The 19,223-nt window shown below is 42.7% G+C and overlaps 2 protein-coding genes across 2 annotated transcripts in view; both read right to left on the bottom strand.

Moving 5' to 3' along the window:
• Positions 1–9,837, bottom strand: part of LOC307263285 (unconventional myosin-XV-like) — a gene marked incomplete at its 3' end in the record, with an annotated part of 86,239 nt that extends 76,402 nt beyond the window's left edge. The window contains exons 1-12 of the mRNA XM_080044410.1: positions 8,572–9,837; positions 8,094–8,176; positions 7,697–7,760; positions 7,415–7,524; positions 6,943–7,017; positions 4,647–4,737; positions 3,164–3,267; positions 2,893–2,956; positions 2,676–2,789; positions 2,412–2,573; positions 1,998–2,111; positions 333–391 (exon numbers count right to left, since the gene is read on the bottom strand). Of these exons, the coding sequence (XP_079900536.1) occupies positions 333–391; positions 1,998–2,111; positions 2,412–2,573; positions 2,676–2,789; positions 2,893–2,956; positions 3,164–3,267; positions 4,647–4,737; positions 6,943–7,017; positions 7,415–7,524; positions 7,697–7,760; positions 8,094–8,176; positions 8,572–9,723 (2,192 nt within the window). The 5' untranslated portion in view covers positions 9,724–9,837. The remainder of the gene's footprint in view (positions 1–332; positions 392–1,997; positions 2,112–2,411; positions 2,574–2,675; positions 2,790–2,892; positions 2,957–3,163; positions 3,268–4,646; positions 4,738–6,942; positions 7,018–7,414; positions 7,525–7,696; positions 7,761–8,093; positions 8,177–8,571) is intronic.
• On the bottom strand, positions 9,797–14,274 carry LOC307263418 (uncharacterized protein; the record flags this gene model as incomplete). The annotated part of the gene is made up of 5 exons (XM_080044567.1): positions 9,797–9,825; positions 10,011–10,185; positions 10,312–10,407; positions 10,579–10,703; positions 12,132–14,274. The coding sequence occupies 5 exons, from the start codon at positions 14,272–14,274 to the stop codon at positions 9,797–9,799; spliced, it is 2,568 nt and encodes an 855-aa protein (XP_079900693.1).
• Positions 14,275–19,223: the final 4,949 nt, after the last annotated feature.

Raw genomic sequence — 19,223 nt, 5'->3', positions numbered from 1 at the left:
AAAATGAGACAGAGAGGTTATGAGTAAAAATCCATAAAGTGTTCACTTGTGTCCTTAAAGTGGTGTTACCAGAACAGGGCAGGTTATAAAGGGCCCTGGGAGAGCTCCCATTCATTACTCTTTATGGTTTAAAGTACATCAGATTGTCATCACAGATTAAAAAGCAAAGGGAAAGTACTTTTTGTTTAAGTAGATTCACAAAAAATATATATATATCAATGGCAACACAATGACTATGTGAAAAATACATGTGAGTATATCTGGATAAACTATATACTTTAACATACAGTATAAAATTTCTATGCATGACAGGTATGTAGTTTTTCACCCACCTGGCATCGACAGCACTTTCTACAGTCAACGGCGTGTATATCTTGTCCCTCATTGTCTCCTGTGGTGAAGACAGGAGTTTTAAAAACCCAGCAGTTATTAAGGTGTCACATTTTACGAAGAGCGAATTTTAATTTGATGTCTTCTGTAAAAAAAACGACAATTAGTAAATAGAGTTTAGTGACTAGCCAGGGTAAATAAAAACACCTGTGTGGGATATTTGTACAAAGATGTGCTTTGTCAGAATATATTAAGAATAACTAAATAAATCTGAAATACATGTTTACAGAAATAAGTGATTGTGTTTACACATTGATAATAATAACGCAAAGATATGAACATAAGGTTCATGCGTATGCCTAATCTACAGCCCCTAAAGTGATAACATCTCAACATCATCTGTTTAATATTGCCCCACTCTTTCTCTCTTCTTCCGACTTTTGCTGCCCACTTGACTTTGTTCCAACTCTTATCTCCACTTATCTTCTTTGCTTCCCTCCTTCCTGTCCACTCTTCCACTGTCGTATTCATTTATGTGAGTGTCCCAGACTCTGGGTAGATCAGATAAAGGATGCGGCGAGACCTTGGCTTGCTTAAATTCACTAGATCAATCCACCTACACGTGACACACATACACAAACACACAGACACACACACACAAACACAGACACACAGACACACACACACACACACACACACAGACACACACACACACCTCATCTAGCCAAAGGAAATTAGTGGATACGACTGATACCTCTCCTGTTACAAAGCAACCATAGGAACCGCCTGTCTATTTAGGAATTCAATTATACAAAAGGGAGTGTCGTGTAAAAGAGTGTGTGTGTGTGCAGAGGATATGAGATGTGCCACGCTCAGATGTACTTTACACATATAGCCAGAGGCATCACGACACCTTTAAGAAAACTGGAATTACTGTAGTTCCTTCTTGTTTTAAACTGAACTCAGATACTGGAATATGAGAGGATGTGGATCAACAAAAGATTTTCCAAAGAGGATGAGCTAATTGGGATTATTTCCCCCAGGATTTTGGCTTTGCTATGGAAATGGAGCAACAAGGGGAATACTGTGGATAGGATGGTGAACTGGAAGACTCATTTTGTTGAGAATGTTTCAACAGTTTCTTTTGGGGTTTGTTGTTTGCGCTGTTGACCCACAAATTCTATCATGGTAATATACTGTTTAGCGACAATGAATGTGTGCCGTAGCCACTGTACTGGTGATAAGTGAACATCATGAGCAGTAAACTGAAGCTGTTTTAATCATTTTGTGAAATGTTGTTACCTCACAGAAACAAAATTGGGCGGCTTTAAAAAAGGTCAGACTTGATTTGAGATCTGTGTTTCAACATACTGACTGAACAAATGAATGAGGGCATGGAGGTCAGAGGTTAATGCTAGGACACCTGACAGGTCACCAAAATCCAAAACGAGAGAGAAGACGGTATTTCTTATTTTCACAAGCTAGTTTTAAATGTTCAATAATAGGTTTGAATCAGGGTGAAAACATTTATTTTCTTGCTTTAGGGACACACAGAGAGCCACAAAGGAATTCCGACCCCAAAAAATGTTATGAGACATCTGATGCTCGTATACAGTAGGTACCCAAACTGTAATACACATGCATAGAAAACAGAAGATGATACTGACTGTGACTTTGTAGGTGATGGCTTTCTGTAGTCCCTCTGGAGATATCTGCAACAGCTCCGCCACCACTCTGATCTCCTGAGCGCTAACCACTGACGCCACCTCCTGGCCATCAGCCTGACGTGCAATATGGAAAGAAAGGTCAGAAAAAGAACTTCATCTCTTAAAACCATCCTTTTTCTAATAACCTATTGCGTCTGTTTATCATCGTTATTTTTCCCGTATTGTCATGGTAGAGTTTAGTTCATTTATTGTTTGTAAGTCAATCATATTACCCTAACATTACCATGTCATCTGTGTGGCCAATGCTGCATATGACATATGCAAAGTGGTATTTCAATTCCCTGAATGATTTCCAATTAAGTAATATTAAAATGCAAAAATTTTAAAAATAAAAGATTAGTTTGGGAACTATACCTCATATCTCTGAAAGTAGACGTTGCCCAGGTGCAGTATGGAAGAAAGAACTCTAAAGATGGCTGACTGGTCTTCAGGGGTGAAGTGAAGGATCTCCATGGCAGCAAGCAGACGCAGGAAGTCTTCTGCATCATTCTTTCCTGTTATCCCACAATCCCCTCCCTGCAAAGAGAGAGAGAGAGAGTGAGATGTGATCTATATTTGCACATGACATTTCTGTAAAGCCCAGAATAGAAAGATTGTTATGCTACATGTGTCTTCTACCTGATTGAGGTAATAGTAGGTCTCAGCCTCTTGTAGATAGAAAGCCTGCCTCTGCTGTGAGGGAAGACCTGCCAGCATCTCGTAGAAGATGTGATAGTTCCTCTCATCTTTGGCCTGAAGTCACACATTTGTAGAAGATGTATCATGTGTCACTCTGTGTGTGTGTGTGTGTGTGTGCGTGCGTGCGTGCGTGCGTGCGTGTGTGTGTGTGTGTCACCTGGAAGACAATACGGGACTTTTCCAGTAGGTACTGAGAAGTTATGGCACCACTGATCACACCACTGGACAGACAGAGAAGTGCGTACAATTAGACTAAATAATAATAATAATATAATAATAATAATAATAATAATAATAATAATAATAATAATAATAATAATAATAATAATAATAATAATAATAATAATAATAATAATAATAATAATAATAATAATAATAATAATAATAATAATAATAATAATACTTTTGTGTATTTATTTGATACTTACTCCTCCAGAAAGACCTCCATGTACTTCCCAAAGCGACTGGAATTATCGTTCCGTACAGTTTTGGCATTTCCAAAAGATTCCAACAGAGGAGCTGCCTCAAGAATCTACTAGGCAAACACACAGTAGTAAATCTGTTTAATGCTGGTCTATAGCAATACATGTGCATTGTTTTCTAGATTTTGCTGAGAGCAACAGAGCATATAACAGCTAAAATGTAAAGCACATGTTGGTTTTATGTAGCCTGGCATTTCCAGACCTGCCACTAGGCGCTGGCAAATTAAATTTGCTGCGCCTGTTGGTCTGGGCACTCTCCATTGAAGCTCATTAAATATGTCATGAAATCCTGAGCTACCAATCAAATCGTTCTATCTGATATGGGCGGGCCAGAGCCTATGTATGGGGCTCTGGGGCGGACGTAACCGGATGACGACAGTGACGTGCTTGCGCCGTCGAAGCCGTGATAGTAAACATCAAAGATGGCTGTGGATATGTTGTTTGAGTTTGAGACGGCTTTGGCCTTGACGTTTTACGATTAGGAAGACGACACTCAAATCTTTCATTAGCAAGTAAGTGGAATGTTCTGTTTTGCCGACCGACCACGGCAAAAGTTTAATTAAACAGTTAAACCGCTGTTTGCTAAACGAACGGGGCTTAATACGTCACCTTGTGCATCGCTCTGTTTGGTTGTAGTGCTATCCAATTGCGTGCAACGGCATTTGAAATGCACGAATAGGAGCAGCCCCTTGAGTTGGAAATTACTATTGATCGTGGCCAGACCCTCTATCGTTCAAGATATCAGGGTCTGGATTTCCAGGCTAGGTTTTATGTAAAATGTAATCAAAATCAAGACTATTGTAAATGGACATGCAAATGAGGTTAATCAGATAGTTGAAGGCATGCATACACAGATTTGAACAAATCAGAACATCTGCAAGAAAACACATCTCCGAATACTGGATGGATAGATAGATAGATAGATAGATAGATAGATAGATAGATAGATAGATAGATAGATAGATAGATAGATAGATAGATAGATAGATAGATAGATAGATAGATAGATAGATAGATAGATAGATAGATAGATAGATAGATAGATAGATAGATAGATAGATAGATAGATAGATAGATAGATAGATAGATAGATACAAAACACACATAACTTACAAAAGCACACACAATAAAGTCATAGGTAAAGTCAGACACTCTTAGACAAAAAATAAACTATAAATATTGTCACACACCACAGCAAACCACAGCAACCTGCTATTCTTATGGCCACATGTGAAGATGAATTGTTAAGTCTATAGCAAAAGTCATACAGGGAACCCCACTACCTCAATCTGCAGCCAAGAAGAGCCAGCGGAGATACAGAGACAGGGACAAAAGGACGCACAGAACCGTTAGTTATCCTTCAAGACAGGAACATGTGTGTGTTTGAGTATACGTGTGTATTTGTGTTTATGCATGCATGTGTGCTTACCTGCTGCGAAAGATTGCTTTTGTGATGTATTGCTGCTAGATAGCGTAGGATTAGTTTGGTGGCCTCTGTTTTCCCAGATCCGCTCTCCCCACTGAAACACAGTGCGAAACAAAGGTAATGCCCATCAGTATGACTCTGTAGTTGATACAGTATATGCTGTCGATGAATTGCGCTCCGCTAAAGAGGTCAAAGGATTGTCACCGTAATAAATATAATTGAATTGTTTTGTATAATCCCTTGCATAACGTAGAATAGTCCCTGGTCAAGTGCTCGTGGATGTTCTGTTTTAGCTCAACTTTAAGGGATAAACGTCTGCATGATTTTCTACTTCAGTAACCTGATATAACTGTGTGCCATTACCTCAGTTAGAATTCTAGAAAAAATGTTAAAAAGCAAATGAATGGTGCACTCAATAACACAAAGTAGCAGATCAGTGATTCTTGAGAAGCGGGACAAAAGACCATAGTAACTGCTGTTATGTTTAAAAAAAAAATTAAATGTTATTAGGGATTAATAATAGAATAGAAAATCGATATAAAAAAATGTATATTCATATACATTTTGGAAATATTTTGTGTGGCCTCTGTCAGTCTTGGTGAATATTTGTGATCACTATACATCTCATGGGTCTAGCATAAATTAAGGGAAAATGACTTTGTGTTTTTGGTGTCTGACAGTGTTGACACAAAATAAGGAATGGCAAGGTAAAAAGCCTATTTTGATAAAAAGGACAAAAGCTGAGAGGTTGTATCAAAGCGTAGCTCAGTGGCTTAGTATATGCCAGATACATACATGTAATTTAATTTGCCTAAACATAGGTTATCTATTTTTTCAACATTGCCCCCTGTTTTGTCCCACTTCTCAAGAATCACTGATACGTATGTCTTCACTTATAGTGAAGAAGGCACAACAGCTGCAGGGAAAATCAAAACCTGGCAGGTGGTTTGTGTTATTGCTTCTTTCATATCAAATCATTAAACAACAGAGAACAAAATCAAATGTTTTAACAAAAGTGTCCTACTAACAGCACCTTTTAAGGATTCTCGTGTGACAAAACTACTGCTAGTATTTAGTATTATTCTATGGTAGTCAGGAAGAACTTTCTTCATTTGCATACTGAGTTGCGATATTCCAATTACCCAAGGGGTCAACTTGTGGAAAATCCTGTTATTTTGATAGCAAAGTGGAATCTCACCAAGGCCATGGAGTGGTGCTTAATGGAGGAATGTAAGAGCAGTTGTATTTTGCATTAGGCAAGGGCGCGATCCCTTTTTTGCATTGAGAGTGTGTGTGTGTGTGTGTGTGTGTGTGTGTGTGTGTGTGTGTGTGTGTGTGTGTGTGTGTGTGTTTGTGTGTTTGTGTGTGTGTGTGTGTGTGTGTGTGTGTGTGTGTGTGTGTGTGTGTGTGTGTGTGTGTGTGTGTGTGTTTGTGTTTGTATTCAGGAACAGCCACATCTCTGAAATTAAGGTCTGGTTGGCAAAAAATTAGCCACTGTACTGTACACCAGACCTCAGTTACCCCTTAACACACGCACTCAGTGACACATGGACCACACACACACACGCGCGCGCCTACGAAACAGAATCTTTTCCTGGCCCAGACATGGCTGGGCTTTCCTTACAGGTGTCCCCTTCCCGAACACGGCTAGAGTGTTCCAGCTGTGTGGGAGTACCTGCATGTGAGGGCATTTCTGTATTATAATGATTGTTTCTAGACATTTTTAAGAGCACACACCTGTGTGCAATTGTGAGGATGTATGTTATGTGTGTCTAAGCTTTCACATCTGAGTTCAATTTAAATGTTCTCCCTGAGTGTATGTGTGTTTGTTCCTCCAGGAGATCAGTTCGGAGATGGAATGAGGCACCTGTGACAGAAGGTGCTAGAGAGGAGTGAAGGACGGCTCCGTCTTAAGTTTGCCGGCCAGAAAACAACAGACAGACACTCATAAATTTACAAGCAGTAACCCTGTAGATGGAAACTTAACTGTCAAGGAGCTTAAAAGACACTAAGTACGCCAAGGTTAAACTGTTACAAAACCTTGGAAGGTTACAAATGACAAGCAAAAAATATATATGTTATATGCATTTTTAAGTAGAAACAAATCTTTGTATCTGTCTAAATCTGCTATAATGTATTATTAGTGCTATGGAATTTAACTGTTCACCACCTGGTTGAATGAGACTCCTGTATATATCCTTTATGGCTTATGAACCATGATGTCTGACAGGTACATGAAAGTGATTATAAAAGCAAATGGTAGAGGATCTTAGTGAAGATTATAGATTCGGCATCTTACCTGATTATTATGACCTGGTTGTGTTTGGCATCCATCATTTTGGAATAAGCAGCATTTGCTATGGCAAACAAATGTCTGAAGAAGAAAGAGCAGGCGGATCAAGCTATCAGAAATCTAAAGAGACGAAATGCAATGAACTCCAACATTAAGCACCAGGATATTCTTCCTCGCTTTCTTTCTATCTTTCTAATTATTTTCTAACCTATTATTTTCCCTTTCCCCCTTTAATTGCCTACCTGGATAATTTCTTCCATTCTCGGTTCCATTACTTCTAACATGTCAGCTTCCTTCCGACCTTCTATTCGATTCTCATTTTAAACAAGCTGACAAAAAGCTTCAGAAATAGAACATGATAACTACTTATACCTTATAGGAGAGATTAAAGTCAAATAGATGTATTTGGTTGTGTTTTTAATATATAAGGGTAATTACAATTCTACTGTCCCAACACTTTGTGAAAAATATGACTTACGGAGGGTTCTCTCCAAGTGAACGACCCTTGTGCAGCTGCACCATGTCCGTCCCGTAGATGTTGTACATCTTATAGGGGTTTACAGACACCAGGATACTACCAATGTACGTCTGAAAGAAAACAAGAGATGAGGAGAGAAGAAAAAAAGCAACGGAGAGATACAAATCTAGGTTTGTAAAATTAATACACTATATTGAAACTAACTGATTGGACTTTTCAAACATGTTCCAAAGTATAATGGCTGTAATGTATGTTGAATGTGTGTGCTGCTCAAATACTTGCATATATAAGCTCCCTCTCAAATCTTTTCCTCAGGTTAAGCAGGATAGCTCCTTCATGCATTTCCCTAGACAGAGACATTAGGATGAAGGTATTTGAGGACAACATTGAGCCTCTCAAATCTTTCCACCAACCAGAAATTCTTTTACATGTTTGCACTGTGCTGGATTCAAATCTGGCCAGTCTTCACAAATAATTTCGTTCATGACTTTGATTAACCTTCAGGCATTTCCCACCATTTTAACCATACACTTTTATTTTATTTTATGGATAAACCAAATTAAATAATATCTTCAGGTGATTCAAGGAATGCCTTGAATATTTATTATTGTTGCACTTGTTCTCGTAGATTTCTTTCTGACAAAGAGTAAACTTAGGTGCGTGTGATTTATTTACTTACTCTAGCCGTGTCATATCTTCCACTCCATCTTCCTGTCTTTGCTCCCGTTGAGACACAGTAGGCAGTCTTCTGATTGAATACATCTAAAACATGCCCACACATACAGAAGTGAGGAGATGATGCATATACAAAGCCCTACTGGTTAACGCTTTAATACATGCATACAAGCAAATGGATATTATTGTAAACTTGACTTGATCCAGAGCCCCATCTCTCACCAAAGGAATGTGCTTTACACATTATATCTTCTTTACTATATTTGCTCATTGAGCCCATCACCTATTCTAATCACATAAGCTGATCTTTCAAGAACGATCAACACCAAATAAGCTACCAATCCTCCAATTACTCCTCCCAACTGAAAATCAACTTCTATGTCATCACATTTGCTACTGTAAGAATACACCATAAGCATAAATACGTATAGTATAGTACCAGTAGCTATTGTGTCTACTTGTAACATATCAAAAGCTTTTACCTTGTCAAACCATTGCCCCTGTGGTTCCCCCTCTCTGCTGAGATTCCACTCCCCTGCTTCATGCCCCACATGTCCCTGCCCCATCAGGCTCTGGGGTTCGAGCAGCTCGCCGTCTCTATACATGGACCACTTATTGAGATTCTGCACTGTCCCATGAGGTAAAACCCTCTCTGCTCCCCACACATCCACATCTTGCTGCAGTCCCAAGCTTTCAACTCCAGGGCCCTGTGCCCAGTGTTGTTCAGGGCCAGATCCCTGGACCTGGGGTGACACTACAGCATATGAGGAGGATAGCCGGAAAGATGCCCCCCTGAGCTGAGTGTTTTGCAGGGCACCCGATAAGTTAAGTGAGCGCGGTTCAGGGGTGCTAGGGGCACCAAGCTGGGTCATAATATTACCATCTGGGAGACGGTACTTTGCCCCACGAAGGTTTGGGTTCTTTGATAAAGCATTAGACAAATCAAGCGTTCGGGGTGCTGTAGTAGGCTGAGAGCGGGTCATCAGTGTTCCATCTGGCAAACGGTAGGTGGCAGATCGGATGTTCTGGTTGCGGAGAGCGTTTGAAAGGTCAGCGTGGGAGCGTGACTCAGAGGTATTAGCAGAACCAGGCTGCTTAAATGGTGATGTGTTGTAGGAGGCACCCCGGAGGTTGGTGTTTAGCATGGCACCAGAAAGAAGAGGACCGGAGGAGGCAGAGGCGGAAGCTTGAGTTTGGTTCTGAGAGAACAATGATGATCCATCTGGGAGCTGAAACTTTGCTTTACGCAGGTTAGCATTCATCAGGGCACTAGATAGCCCTGGTGATGAAACTACACTCTCAGGAGTCTTTGTCTCCTCTTCCGGACTTGGAAGAAATGAACCGTCTGGTAGTCGATAAGAGGCCTTACGAACATTAGGATTGCGAAGAGCAGAGGAGAGCATAGAAGAGGAAGGGTTAACAGGCTCAGGTGTTGGTTCATTTCTCGTAACCAGAGTTCCATCTGGCAGCCTGTATGTGGCTTTACGTACACTGGGGTTCAACAATGCAGAAGAAAGCATAGGTGAGGAAGGGGATGGTGTGGGTGTGGGCTCTGTCCTGGTAACAATAGTCCCATCTGGCAAACGATATGTGGCCTGTTTCAAACTGGGATTGAGTAAGGCAGAGGACAACATGGAGGACGAGGGGGGTTGACCTAAGGAAGGTTCAGCCGGTTCAGTTCTGGTGACTAATGAACCATCAGGTAGTCTATACGTGGCCTGACGTAGACTTGGGTTCTGCAGGGCATTGGAGAGCATAGAGGGTGACAGCCTCCCACCACCACTGATACCTGCTCCGCCGTTAGTCGTGAGTGAAGGATCAACAAAGCCCTGGGACATTGTCAAAGTGCCACCGGGAAGCTTGAACATTGATCCCTGTATTTGGGAGGTCTGAAGACCACCAGAGAGAAGTGAGGAGGTACCTCTGATATTAGCTTGTTGAAGTGTGGTGGGAGCAGGGACGGAATAGGAAAGAGACATGGGGGAGAGGTGTTGATGAAGGGGTGAGGCATAGGAAGCATTGCGTAGCTGGGAGGTAAGCATAGCAGAAGATAAGTGTGGGGAGGGGGGTACAGAGGTGGCAAGAGGGGCTGCTACCTGAGGGGGTGAGAGGACAGATGTATAGAGGTTGGCATTGCGTTGTAGAGGAGATGAGTAGGCATTGCGTAAGTGGGCGTTCTGCATCAAAGCATTGGATAAACCAAGAGTGGCATACGGGCTCACCTGTACATCAGCTGATATTCCCCCCTGCCCACCAGGTATGGGGGAATGGCTTCTCTGTAAAGTTGTGGTGTAACTGGCATTCTGCAGATAAGGGTTCTGGAGTGAGCGTCCCAGATTAGGTGATAAGGGTGCAGGTTGAGGGAGGTTTTGGGGGTAGACTTCATATTGTGTTTGGGGGGGGGATGGTCTCAGTAAAGGAGAAGAATAAGCAGTACTGGAGTAAGGTATTGAGGTAGGAAGAGAAGAAGCATGAAAGGCAGCACCTACAACCTGAGGGTTGGGTGAGGCAGCTGTTAGCATGGGGGATGGGCCTGGCTCCATCATTGTGTGGTCATACTGGGTGATATTTTGAGCTGGTGTGAAAGTACCAGGAGGAAAACGTGGGTGAAGTACTGGAGGTTGAAAAGATGTTGTCATAGCCCTGTGAGACAAGGGGGATTGTGGGTGTGATGGTTGGTGCCTGGGAGATGAACGGCCAGGAAGAGGGGATGAGCGGTGCAGTGGTTGTGGAGATGAAGGTCTACTCTGCAGTCTACGCACTGATGGCTGGGAAGAAAGGGGGCCATTCTGTTTCAATGAAGACTGTGGGGAGACAGGAGGCACTGGAGGAGGTGCTCTGAATGACTGCCTGGATTGAAGAGAGGGCTGATTTCTGGGCATACGTACTAGAGGCTGCCCCCTTCCTACAGGTCTGTGAAAGCCACCTTGGGGAGTAACTATTTGGTTTGATTCCCTTAACCCTGTAGGCCGGGAAACTGTTCTGGCTAACATAGGTGTTCCAGCTATTCCCCCTATCTGTCCTGAAGGATGGGCTGGGCCACTATGGATAGAAGACCTGAATGGGGCTACATGCTGAGTGACAGGGGGTCCGTGTCTACTGCGTCTCTGTAAGTAGGGGTTGGCAGGGGAGGGCTTCACAGCCCCCATGGGCACATGATTTCGAACACCAGCACCCCCTCGCAGCCTGCGAGTAGAGGACCGGTTGGGGAGGGGACTACTGGTTATATGTGATGGGGGAGGAGAGGGATGATGATGGGGGGAGGTGGGGCGGAAGGTTTGGGGGGGAGACTGTGATCTTTCAGGTAAAGGGGGGCTCCGTCTTTGTGGGGATGGTAAGGTTGGAGAGGGAGAACGCCTCACCTTGGATGTTTGTTTTCTACCTTTAAATAATTGTGGTCTGATAGACGGCAGGGGCACTGCATCTGGAGGGGGTTGCTGTCTGAAAGAGATTCTTGGGGAAGGTGGTGGGCTTGCTCTCCTCCTCATTGATCCCCGGGGTGAAGGTACGGGGCTAGAAAGTGGGGATTGGGGTCGGACAGTTGATGGGCCCCTGCGCAACCCAATTTGCCCCCGTGCACTTGTAAAAGATGGCTGAGCTCTAACTGACATCCCTCTTCTGTGGCAAGGTGGAGAAGCAGGTGGGCTGGGTGGTCTCCTCCTGTCATGTGAGGAAGCAGGCCTTTGGCCTATTACGGAGATTCGGTGAGGGAGTCCTCTCGTATGTAAGCGAGGGGAGAGGTGGGGGTCTGGCTGGATGCCTGCTTGGAAGTCTATATGATGCAATGTGAGGCGGGGTGAAGGTGGTGCCATTGCCCCAACAGATACTGGCCTCAGCGACAGCTGTTGGTATGGAAGGGGACCTCGTCGCACTGGCCTAGGTGATGCCATTGGAGATTGTAGTTGTGAATGCATCAGTGGCTGTATTGGGGGGACCATTGATGACATTTGCCCCAACTGGAACATTTGTGGGTCTTGGGGGAGCGACGGTAGGTACACTTGATGGGTCAAATGTAGTGGTAGGTGAGATGCGGGAAAGTTACTGGGAAGATGAGAGAAGGGAGGGTGAGTTTGCTGTGGGAGAGGGAAGTGCTCCTGTTGAATGATCATAGCTGTTGGCAAGGGGGCTTGTCTAGGAAGAATAGGGGTTAGTTGCTGGTTCATGACAGTGGGGTAATAGGGCTGTGCAGGATGGTAACTGGGAAGGGGCTGCTCATATTGTATATCTGACATATTTTCCAGATTGTTGAGGTCAAGAGCTGGGGAGGGAGAGGGGAACATGGGGGAGGAGGGACGAGACTGAGGAGGCCGTGGAAGGGTTTCCACCTCCAGTTTCTCTTTTCCAAATAGCCTGACCTGGGGCCTGGGCACCCTGAACTGCTCTTCTGAAAATGGCTCAGCAAGAGGGTACGGCAGCTGCTCCTGTCCATATAGCTGTCCTACATCAGCAGGATCCAGCCCAGGATCCATATAGAAAGGTTGCTGATATGGGTTATAAAAAGCAGCAGGGTCTGAATATCCTAGCATTGGGTCATTATACATAGCTGAAACCACATCGTAATGACCACTCATCAGGCCATATCGGTCTGACATTCCATAATTATATCCCGCATTGTGGTCAATGTAATCTCCATACAGCTCTTGGTCATATGGGTCGTAGACACCTTCCATGGCATTACCGTGGTAACCGTATGGCTCTGGCTCCATTGCATAAAGCATTCCATCTTCACCATAGTAATACTCCACCCCTTCATCACCATAGTAATCTTCATACTCATCATAGTAATAGTCATGAGGGTAACTGTAGTAATCCAACTCATCATCATAGTAAAACTCATCATCATAGTAAAAGTTTCCCTCGTCATCATAGTAACCATATTCATCTTCCCACTCATCATCGTCATAGTAATCCATTTCCTCTCCATAGGGCTCATATGCATCATAGGCCATAGGTTGTCTCAGGGATCCTCTAGGTCTCCACCTGTCGTGGTCATCTTCCTCAAATCCATACTCATCATCATCATACTCATAGGCCTCATTGTAATACTGTGTCTGTCCCCCTCTTGTGTCTCTGTTAGCAAATGACAGATGCTTTCGTCCTCCTGCTCGTGCCCCCAGCCGACCTTGGCCCTTAGTAGTCAGGAACCTCCCTGTCAACCAGTTAGTTGCTGCAGCTATCCTTCCCAACATCCAGCCTCTAGACTTAAAACTTGAGTCTGCTTTCTTTTTCCCAATCATGCCTTTAAATTTCCCTCCCAGTCCCTTTGCCTCTGTTGCCATTTTCCCCTTCCCCCCTAAATTGGATAGGTTTATTGTCTTTTTAGGTGGTGTGGTTTCTTCTGTGGTGTCGTCTTTTTTATTAAAGTTAAAGCCAGACAGACCAGGCTTTTTGACAGCAGAAGTCGATTTACCCCCAAACCCAGAAAGAAACTTGCTAGAGCCTAGAAGTGGTTTACCAGTATTAGGGGGCTTCTTTTTCTTGGAAAGACGTAGGAACAGACGGGAGGCACTTTTAAGATTTGTCTTTGGTTTTGCTTTCTCTGGTTCCTTTTGTTTAGTGGGCATGCTAAACAGAGAGGACTTCCCTGTAATGCCCGAAAGGGCTTTGGAGGCTCCTTTGACTAGAAACTTGGCATCTGCTGTTTTTGGTACTTTCTCTGCACCTGTGTTCCTCTTATGTCCCTCTGAAGCAAAGCCGAACATGGCCTTAGAGGCTCCTTTGTGGGCATCACTCATCTTTTTCAGGTTGACTGCAGCCATTCCTTTCTTCCCCTGTGGCTTCCCTCTCCCTTTCTCCTCATCATCAGGTGGAGGTGAGTGTTTAGGAGGAGGCTTTAAACCTTTCACAACCAATGCTTTGGATGCCCCTTTCAGAGCTATTTTCCCTTTCCCTTTAGCAGGCTTCTTGATAACTACCTCTTCCTCGCTTTCATCATCCTCTTCTTCCTCAGTCATTATCTCGTCTTCTTCCTCCTCTGACCCGTCCTCTGACTCGCTGATGGGTTTCTTTCCCTTTCCCTTCTTCCCATCATCTTTTGCTTTCCCCTTAGCTGGTGGCTCTTCCACTTTCTTTCCCCCTTTCTTGTCATCTTTCCCCCCCTTGTTATCATCCTTTGCCGCTTTTTTTGGTTCCTCTGACTTGCCTTTCTTGGCAGCTGATTTTGGGTCACCTTTTTTAGGTGGCATGATGTCTCCCAACTCAAATCATTCTAAGCAAGTTTCCAAAATGTGGTAAAGCATGCCAATATCAATGTCAATGTTGATATGTAGTCTTGAGAAGAAGGATCCAAATAGTAGCAGCATTCTCCCATTCTTAATTTTTTATCGGGTGCTCCTTTTTTCTCCATCTGATCCGTCCCTTTCGGGACAAATAAAGTACGGAACTGAACTGAACTGTGACTCCCCATAAACACATGGAGTGGTACACTTTTCCCAGTCTGACGTCCTATAATGCACACTGCGACAAACAAAAACTGAAGCCCTTCAAAACACAATCTTGTAATGGATTCAGAATCTCAGCTATCAGTGCTCTTTACCCACTTGTTGCCTCTGGCATACATAGTTTTTCACTGAAGTCCATCCACCATAGCATGAAATCCTTGTCATGTTCCTCTCTATAAGTTTGTAAGTAACTTCCCACCATCACACGATGAATAAAAGAACCTGCTATCCATGTGACAGAGTCTGTGTAGTCCTTTGTGTGTCTCCTATTGTTATCGCGTCCTGTGAGTCCAGCAGTGAATCCTCAGCTTGGCCGCCACACAAACTTTGGCAGGATGTCCCCCTGACAAGGAGAGCCGATGTGCGTCTGTGTGAGTCTAGGCCTTCTGGGGTGTCCTCCTCTTTGTCTGACAGTGAGTGTGTATGTGTGTTGCGTTTGTGGATGTATCCTCCCACATCCACGTCAGCTTGCCTTTGTGACCTCCTACAACCTTCAGCATCACTCTCTGGTTACTGTGTATTAAACTATTCCGTGTTTGCCTCAACTTCTTGAGTTCTTGACATACGGCCAGCACATGGTCATGCACATAGGATAGGATAATATGTATTGTAAGTCTGTAAGTATGTGTCTCAATCTCAATGAGACTATATTCCTAGATATAGTTGCAAAAGGCCCCTTAATGTACCAGCTATACTGCGTCGGGGTAACCCTATCTGCAGGCTCGCCCCTGTATAAATAATGCAGGTTGGCTGAGCTGTTGCTAAACTGTGTCTGAGAGCTGAAGCCAAGCAGAGCCAAAACACACGCACCAGCAGTAGCAGCATTGACCACAGCTGAGAGTGATACACACTAAAATGTCCACAAGGGCATTCATGGGTACATTCAAACACCAGCAGTATATACCGTACGTTTGATTGAGGGGAAAACATCTCTGGACTTCACAATGTCAACTTACATGGGTTATTGAAATATAGCAAGGATTTTAAAAGTGGAATTATTTTCTACATAAGAGACATACATCAGACACCACACCTCAGCATTTACTGTATATAAGAGCCTAATTAAAAGATTGAATAAAATTGGAAATAGAGTTGTTTTAGTGACACTTTCATGATTCTCTTAATGCTCAGTGTTTTTCATAACTATAAGAAATCTAAATTCTAAATACAATAAATGGCCATCATAATAACAATGAGGTCCACTGGAATTAAACATATAAAGGATAATTAAAAAATAATCCTTTTAACTATTTGTCTCCTCATAACTATGGTGGCTAAAACACACATACACAGATATTCCTGCCCTCTCAGTAGAAGTGCTAGGTGCAACATTGGCTTACGCTTGTGAGGTGTGATGGCATTCCATAAAGGAGCTGATTTTAATTCATTGAGGATGGTCCGATGTTAGCTCAATGATGATGGTCTGATGTTAATTCATTGATGACGGGTTGATATTCTAGGAGGTCATCTCAGTGGCAGATATGAATGTTTAATGACTGCCCTGTGTTCTGCCTATGCAGCATGGATAAAACATTAATCTAAGGCCGCTCTAAATATATCACAAAGGGTCAATCCCGCACTGGCCTGCTCCTCAACAAATGCATTATACATAAAGGCCCGTGTCAGGGGTTAACAGCCAGATACTACAGGGCAGACAGAGGATAGAGAGCAAATAGAATATATATATATATATATTTTTTTTTTTCTAATAGCTTAACACATTATTTTAACCGAAAAGGAAGAAAAAAGATCCTGATCTCATATGTCAATTACAGTTAACAGGTCCACCTTTAAGGTTTTCTTTCCAGTAACCAGAGTTGGAAGGACTATTGGACCTGACCTTAGATACGATCTTAGCTGAAATCTGTATCATGTATCCCCGAAGCAGCAACCATGACAAAACTCTAAAGTGTCAGCACACTGAACAGCAATAACAACAACAGCAGTCGTTGGTACCACCTAACTGCAGATAGGAAAAGGGTATAATAAGGACAGAGTGGTCACCTCAAAAAGTTCAAAAGTTCCTTCTTGCTAATCAGATAGACACATAGTGAAGGTTGCTGCTGACCAACTGTTAAAGAGATCTATTTGATATGTGTGATATGTTTCTGCTGTCTAGCTGATGAGGCCTGTTGACTGAGGGAACTGGGAATGAATAGAGCGCAGATGACGAGTTGGAGAAAGAGGTGAGGGAGTTGGGCAAGGGTAGGTAGGCAATATGGGGCTGAGGTGCATCAATGTACTATTTTATCGATTCTGGAACATTGGACGTGTTTTTGGAATTTGTGTTAACATGTTTCAAACACTAGCGATATTAAGTGTTGATTCCGACACAATTCCAGGCCTGGACTTTTTTTTTTAATTTTTTTTTTACTGTGGGAAACCCTGTAAAAATGGGAGGGATCAGGAAAGAAATTCATGGAGAGGAATTCTTAAAAGGATATGAAGAGTATTAATAGCAAAGAAAGAAAGAAAATAGAAAGTGAGAGAAAGGTGGTTATAGGGAAAAAGAGAAGATGGAGAGAGATGGAGCGATGACAGAGAGAGTGAGAGATGAAGGGGAGAGTCTGCGTGCCAATCACTGACAACATGCTTTCAGCAGACGCACTCAGCGACACAAGACTGATAAAGGAGATCACCTGAGCAGAGCAACGGCAACAGGCTCATTTAATGACTGTGGGTGCACGCGCACACACACACACACACACACACACACACACACACACACACACACACACACACACACACACACACACACACACACACACACACACACACACACACACACACACACACACACACACACACACACGCATGTCTAATAACGGAGATTGCATGTGATCACTGGATAAAGGATCTACTCTGAATCCTCTGGAGAGATAGAGATTGACAGCTACACACACACACACACACACACACACACACAAAACATTACTTTAGGGATTGAAAGCATGCCACGCCCACGAACACACTCTCATGTTGCAAATGCAATACATTTATGTATGCACTGCACACAATACCCAATACACACACACTTGGGTGCAGATGTTTGCCTCATGTAGCTGCATGTTAGCTATACGCAGACACTCAGTTACTTTCAGGTAATTGCTAACATTAACTTGCTCAATATGATATAACAGGCTGATGTTTAGCAGGTAGGCTATAATGTTTCACAGAGGGTATTTGGTGTGCCTGGTATTTGGTCATAAACCAAAATGGTGGAAAATTAAAATTATGATCTATAGATGGCTTTAAATAAAAAGTCAGGGGAACTGTATTAAATTGTGTCCAATAGTTGCTATGTTATTTAAAAATACTGTAGGCCTACAGGCCAAGTACTCAGTCACAGTACTCAGTCACAGCACTCAGATTAATAAATCAACCATACTGTGCCCCTGGAAACCTTTTATTTGATTATGGAAAATATATGTAATACAAGGAGGAAAATGACAGGCAGAGTCAAAGATAAAGTGACAGAGGGAGAGAAAGAGCATCTTTTCAGACATAGGAGGTGAGGCAGGGGGATGGAGGAGGTTTGACTCGGGTTTCCTATAAGCCTTTAAGCCCCATTCAGGTCTTGACCTTTGCTACCAGATTACTCACACGACTTTACAATGGAAAGACACAAGCACCTGTAAACAAACTTTTGTCCTGCCACGAAGGATCAAACCCAAACATGATCTTTCGACCTTTCCTTTCTTTTGACTTCTCTCTCTATGGAAGTACAGTATTAAATCCCCACAGTATCACTTTTATATAAAGAACTCCCTAGAATCAACTACAAAAACGTATAGGCTATGCAAAAATGAGTTGTACTGTAATACTTATCATTGCAAGCTATAGTGCATTGTGAGGTGAATTATTTTGTAAACAGCAGCAACAAGATGCATCATTACTCTCTGTGACTAGAATTTTAACCAATTATAATTATACAATGTCAAGGCACACAGCAGAGGAAGTTCTGCTATAATTCTCGCAAAGAGGTTTGCGAGATCTCACAAACATTTGCGAGATCTCGCAAAAGAACATCCTTTTTTTTCGTCTTTTTCTTCGTCTTTTTTATTCAACCAAATTTTCTTTTTCCTCCATGTCCCTTGCGGGGCTCCGTAGTAAACAGATTCTTCTTAGTTTTATACTTTGTAAAACTTTGTGAAAATACCATTTTAACATCTGAAAAAAAATGTTTTGACTAATGTGATTACTCTATTGATCTAGTTCTCCCATTTTCCATTTCCCCAAAGGGTAGGTGGAGATTCACTGGCAGTATAACCCAACTTGAGGTACAACAAGCCGATCAAACAGAGAAGACAGAGTAAAGCTGGACAGCACGGACCTGGTGACCGTTTCAGCATCAATCAGACAAATTCAAAAAAATGCAATTATGACCTTCCACACACTCTCGTGACAAAACACATTATGTCTATAAATACGGTTATTGGTTGGGTTTGGTGCAGCCTACCTTATCTGTTTTTTTAGAGAAACAGTTGTTTATATTTAGCAAGCTCTTATCATCCACAAATATCGCTGGTGAATCCCCTCGCTGTGCTGAGTGAAAATCTAAGTCAATCACTTCTGAGTGGCTGCACTGATTCCTGGTCCTACTCTGGACCCTATGCTAGTGTTTTATAGATCTCAGTACAAACACACACACACACACACACACACACACACACACACACACTCTCTCTCTCTCA

Source organism: Ammodytes marinus (assembly GCF_949987685.1).
Source record: "Ammodytes marinus genome assembly, chromosome: 16".
Classification (NCBI taxonomy): domain Eukaryota; kingdom Metazoa; phylum Chordata; class Actinopteri; order Uranoscopiformes; family Ammodytidae; genus Ammodytes; species Ammodytes marinus.
This window is presented reverse-complemented; position numbering and strand designations above follow the sequence as displayed.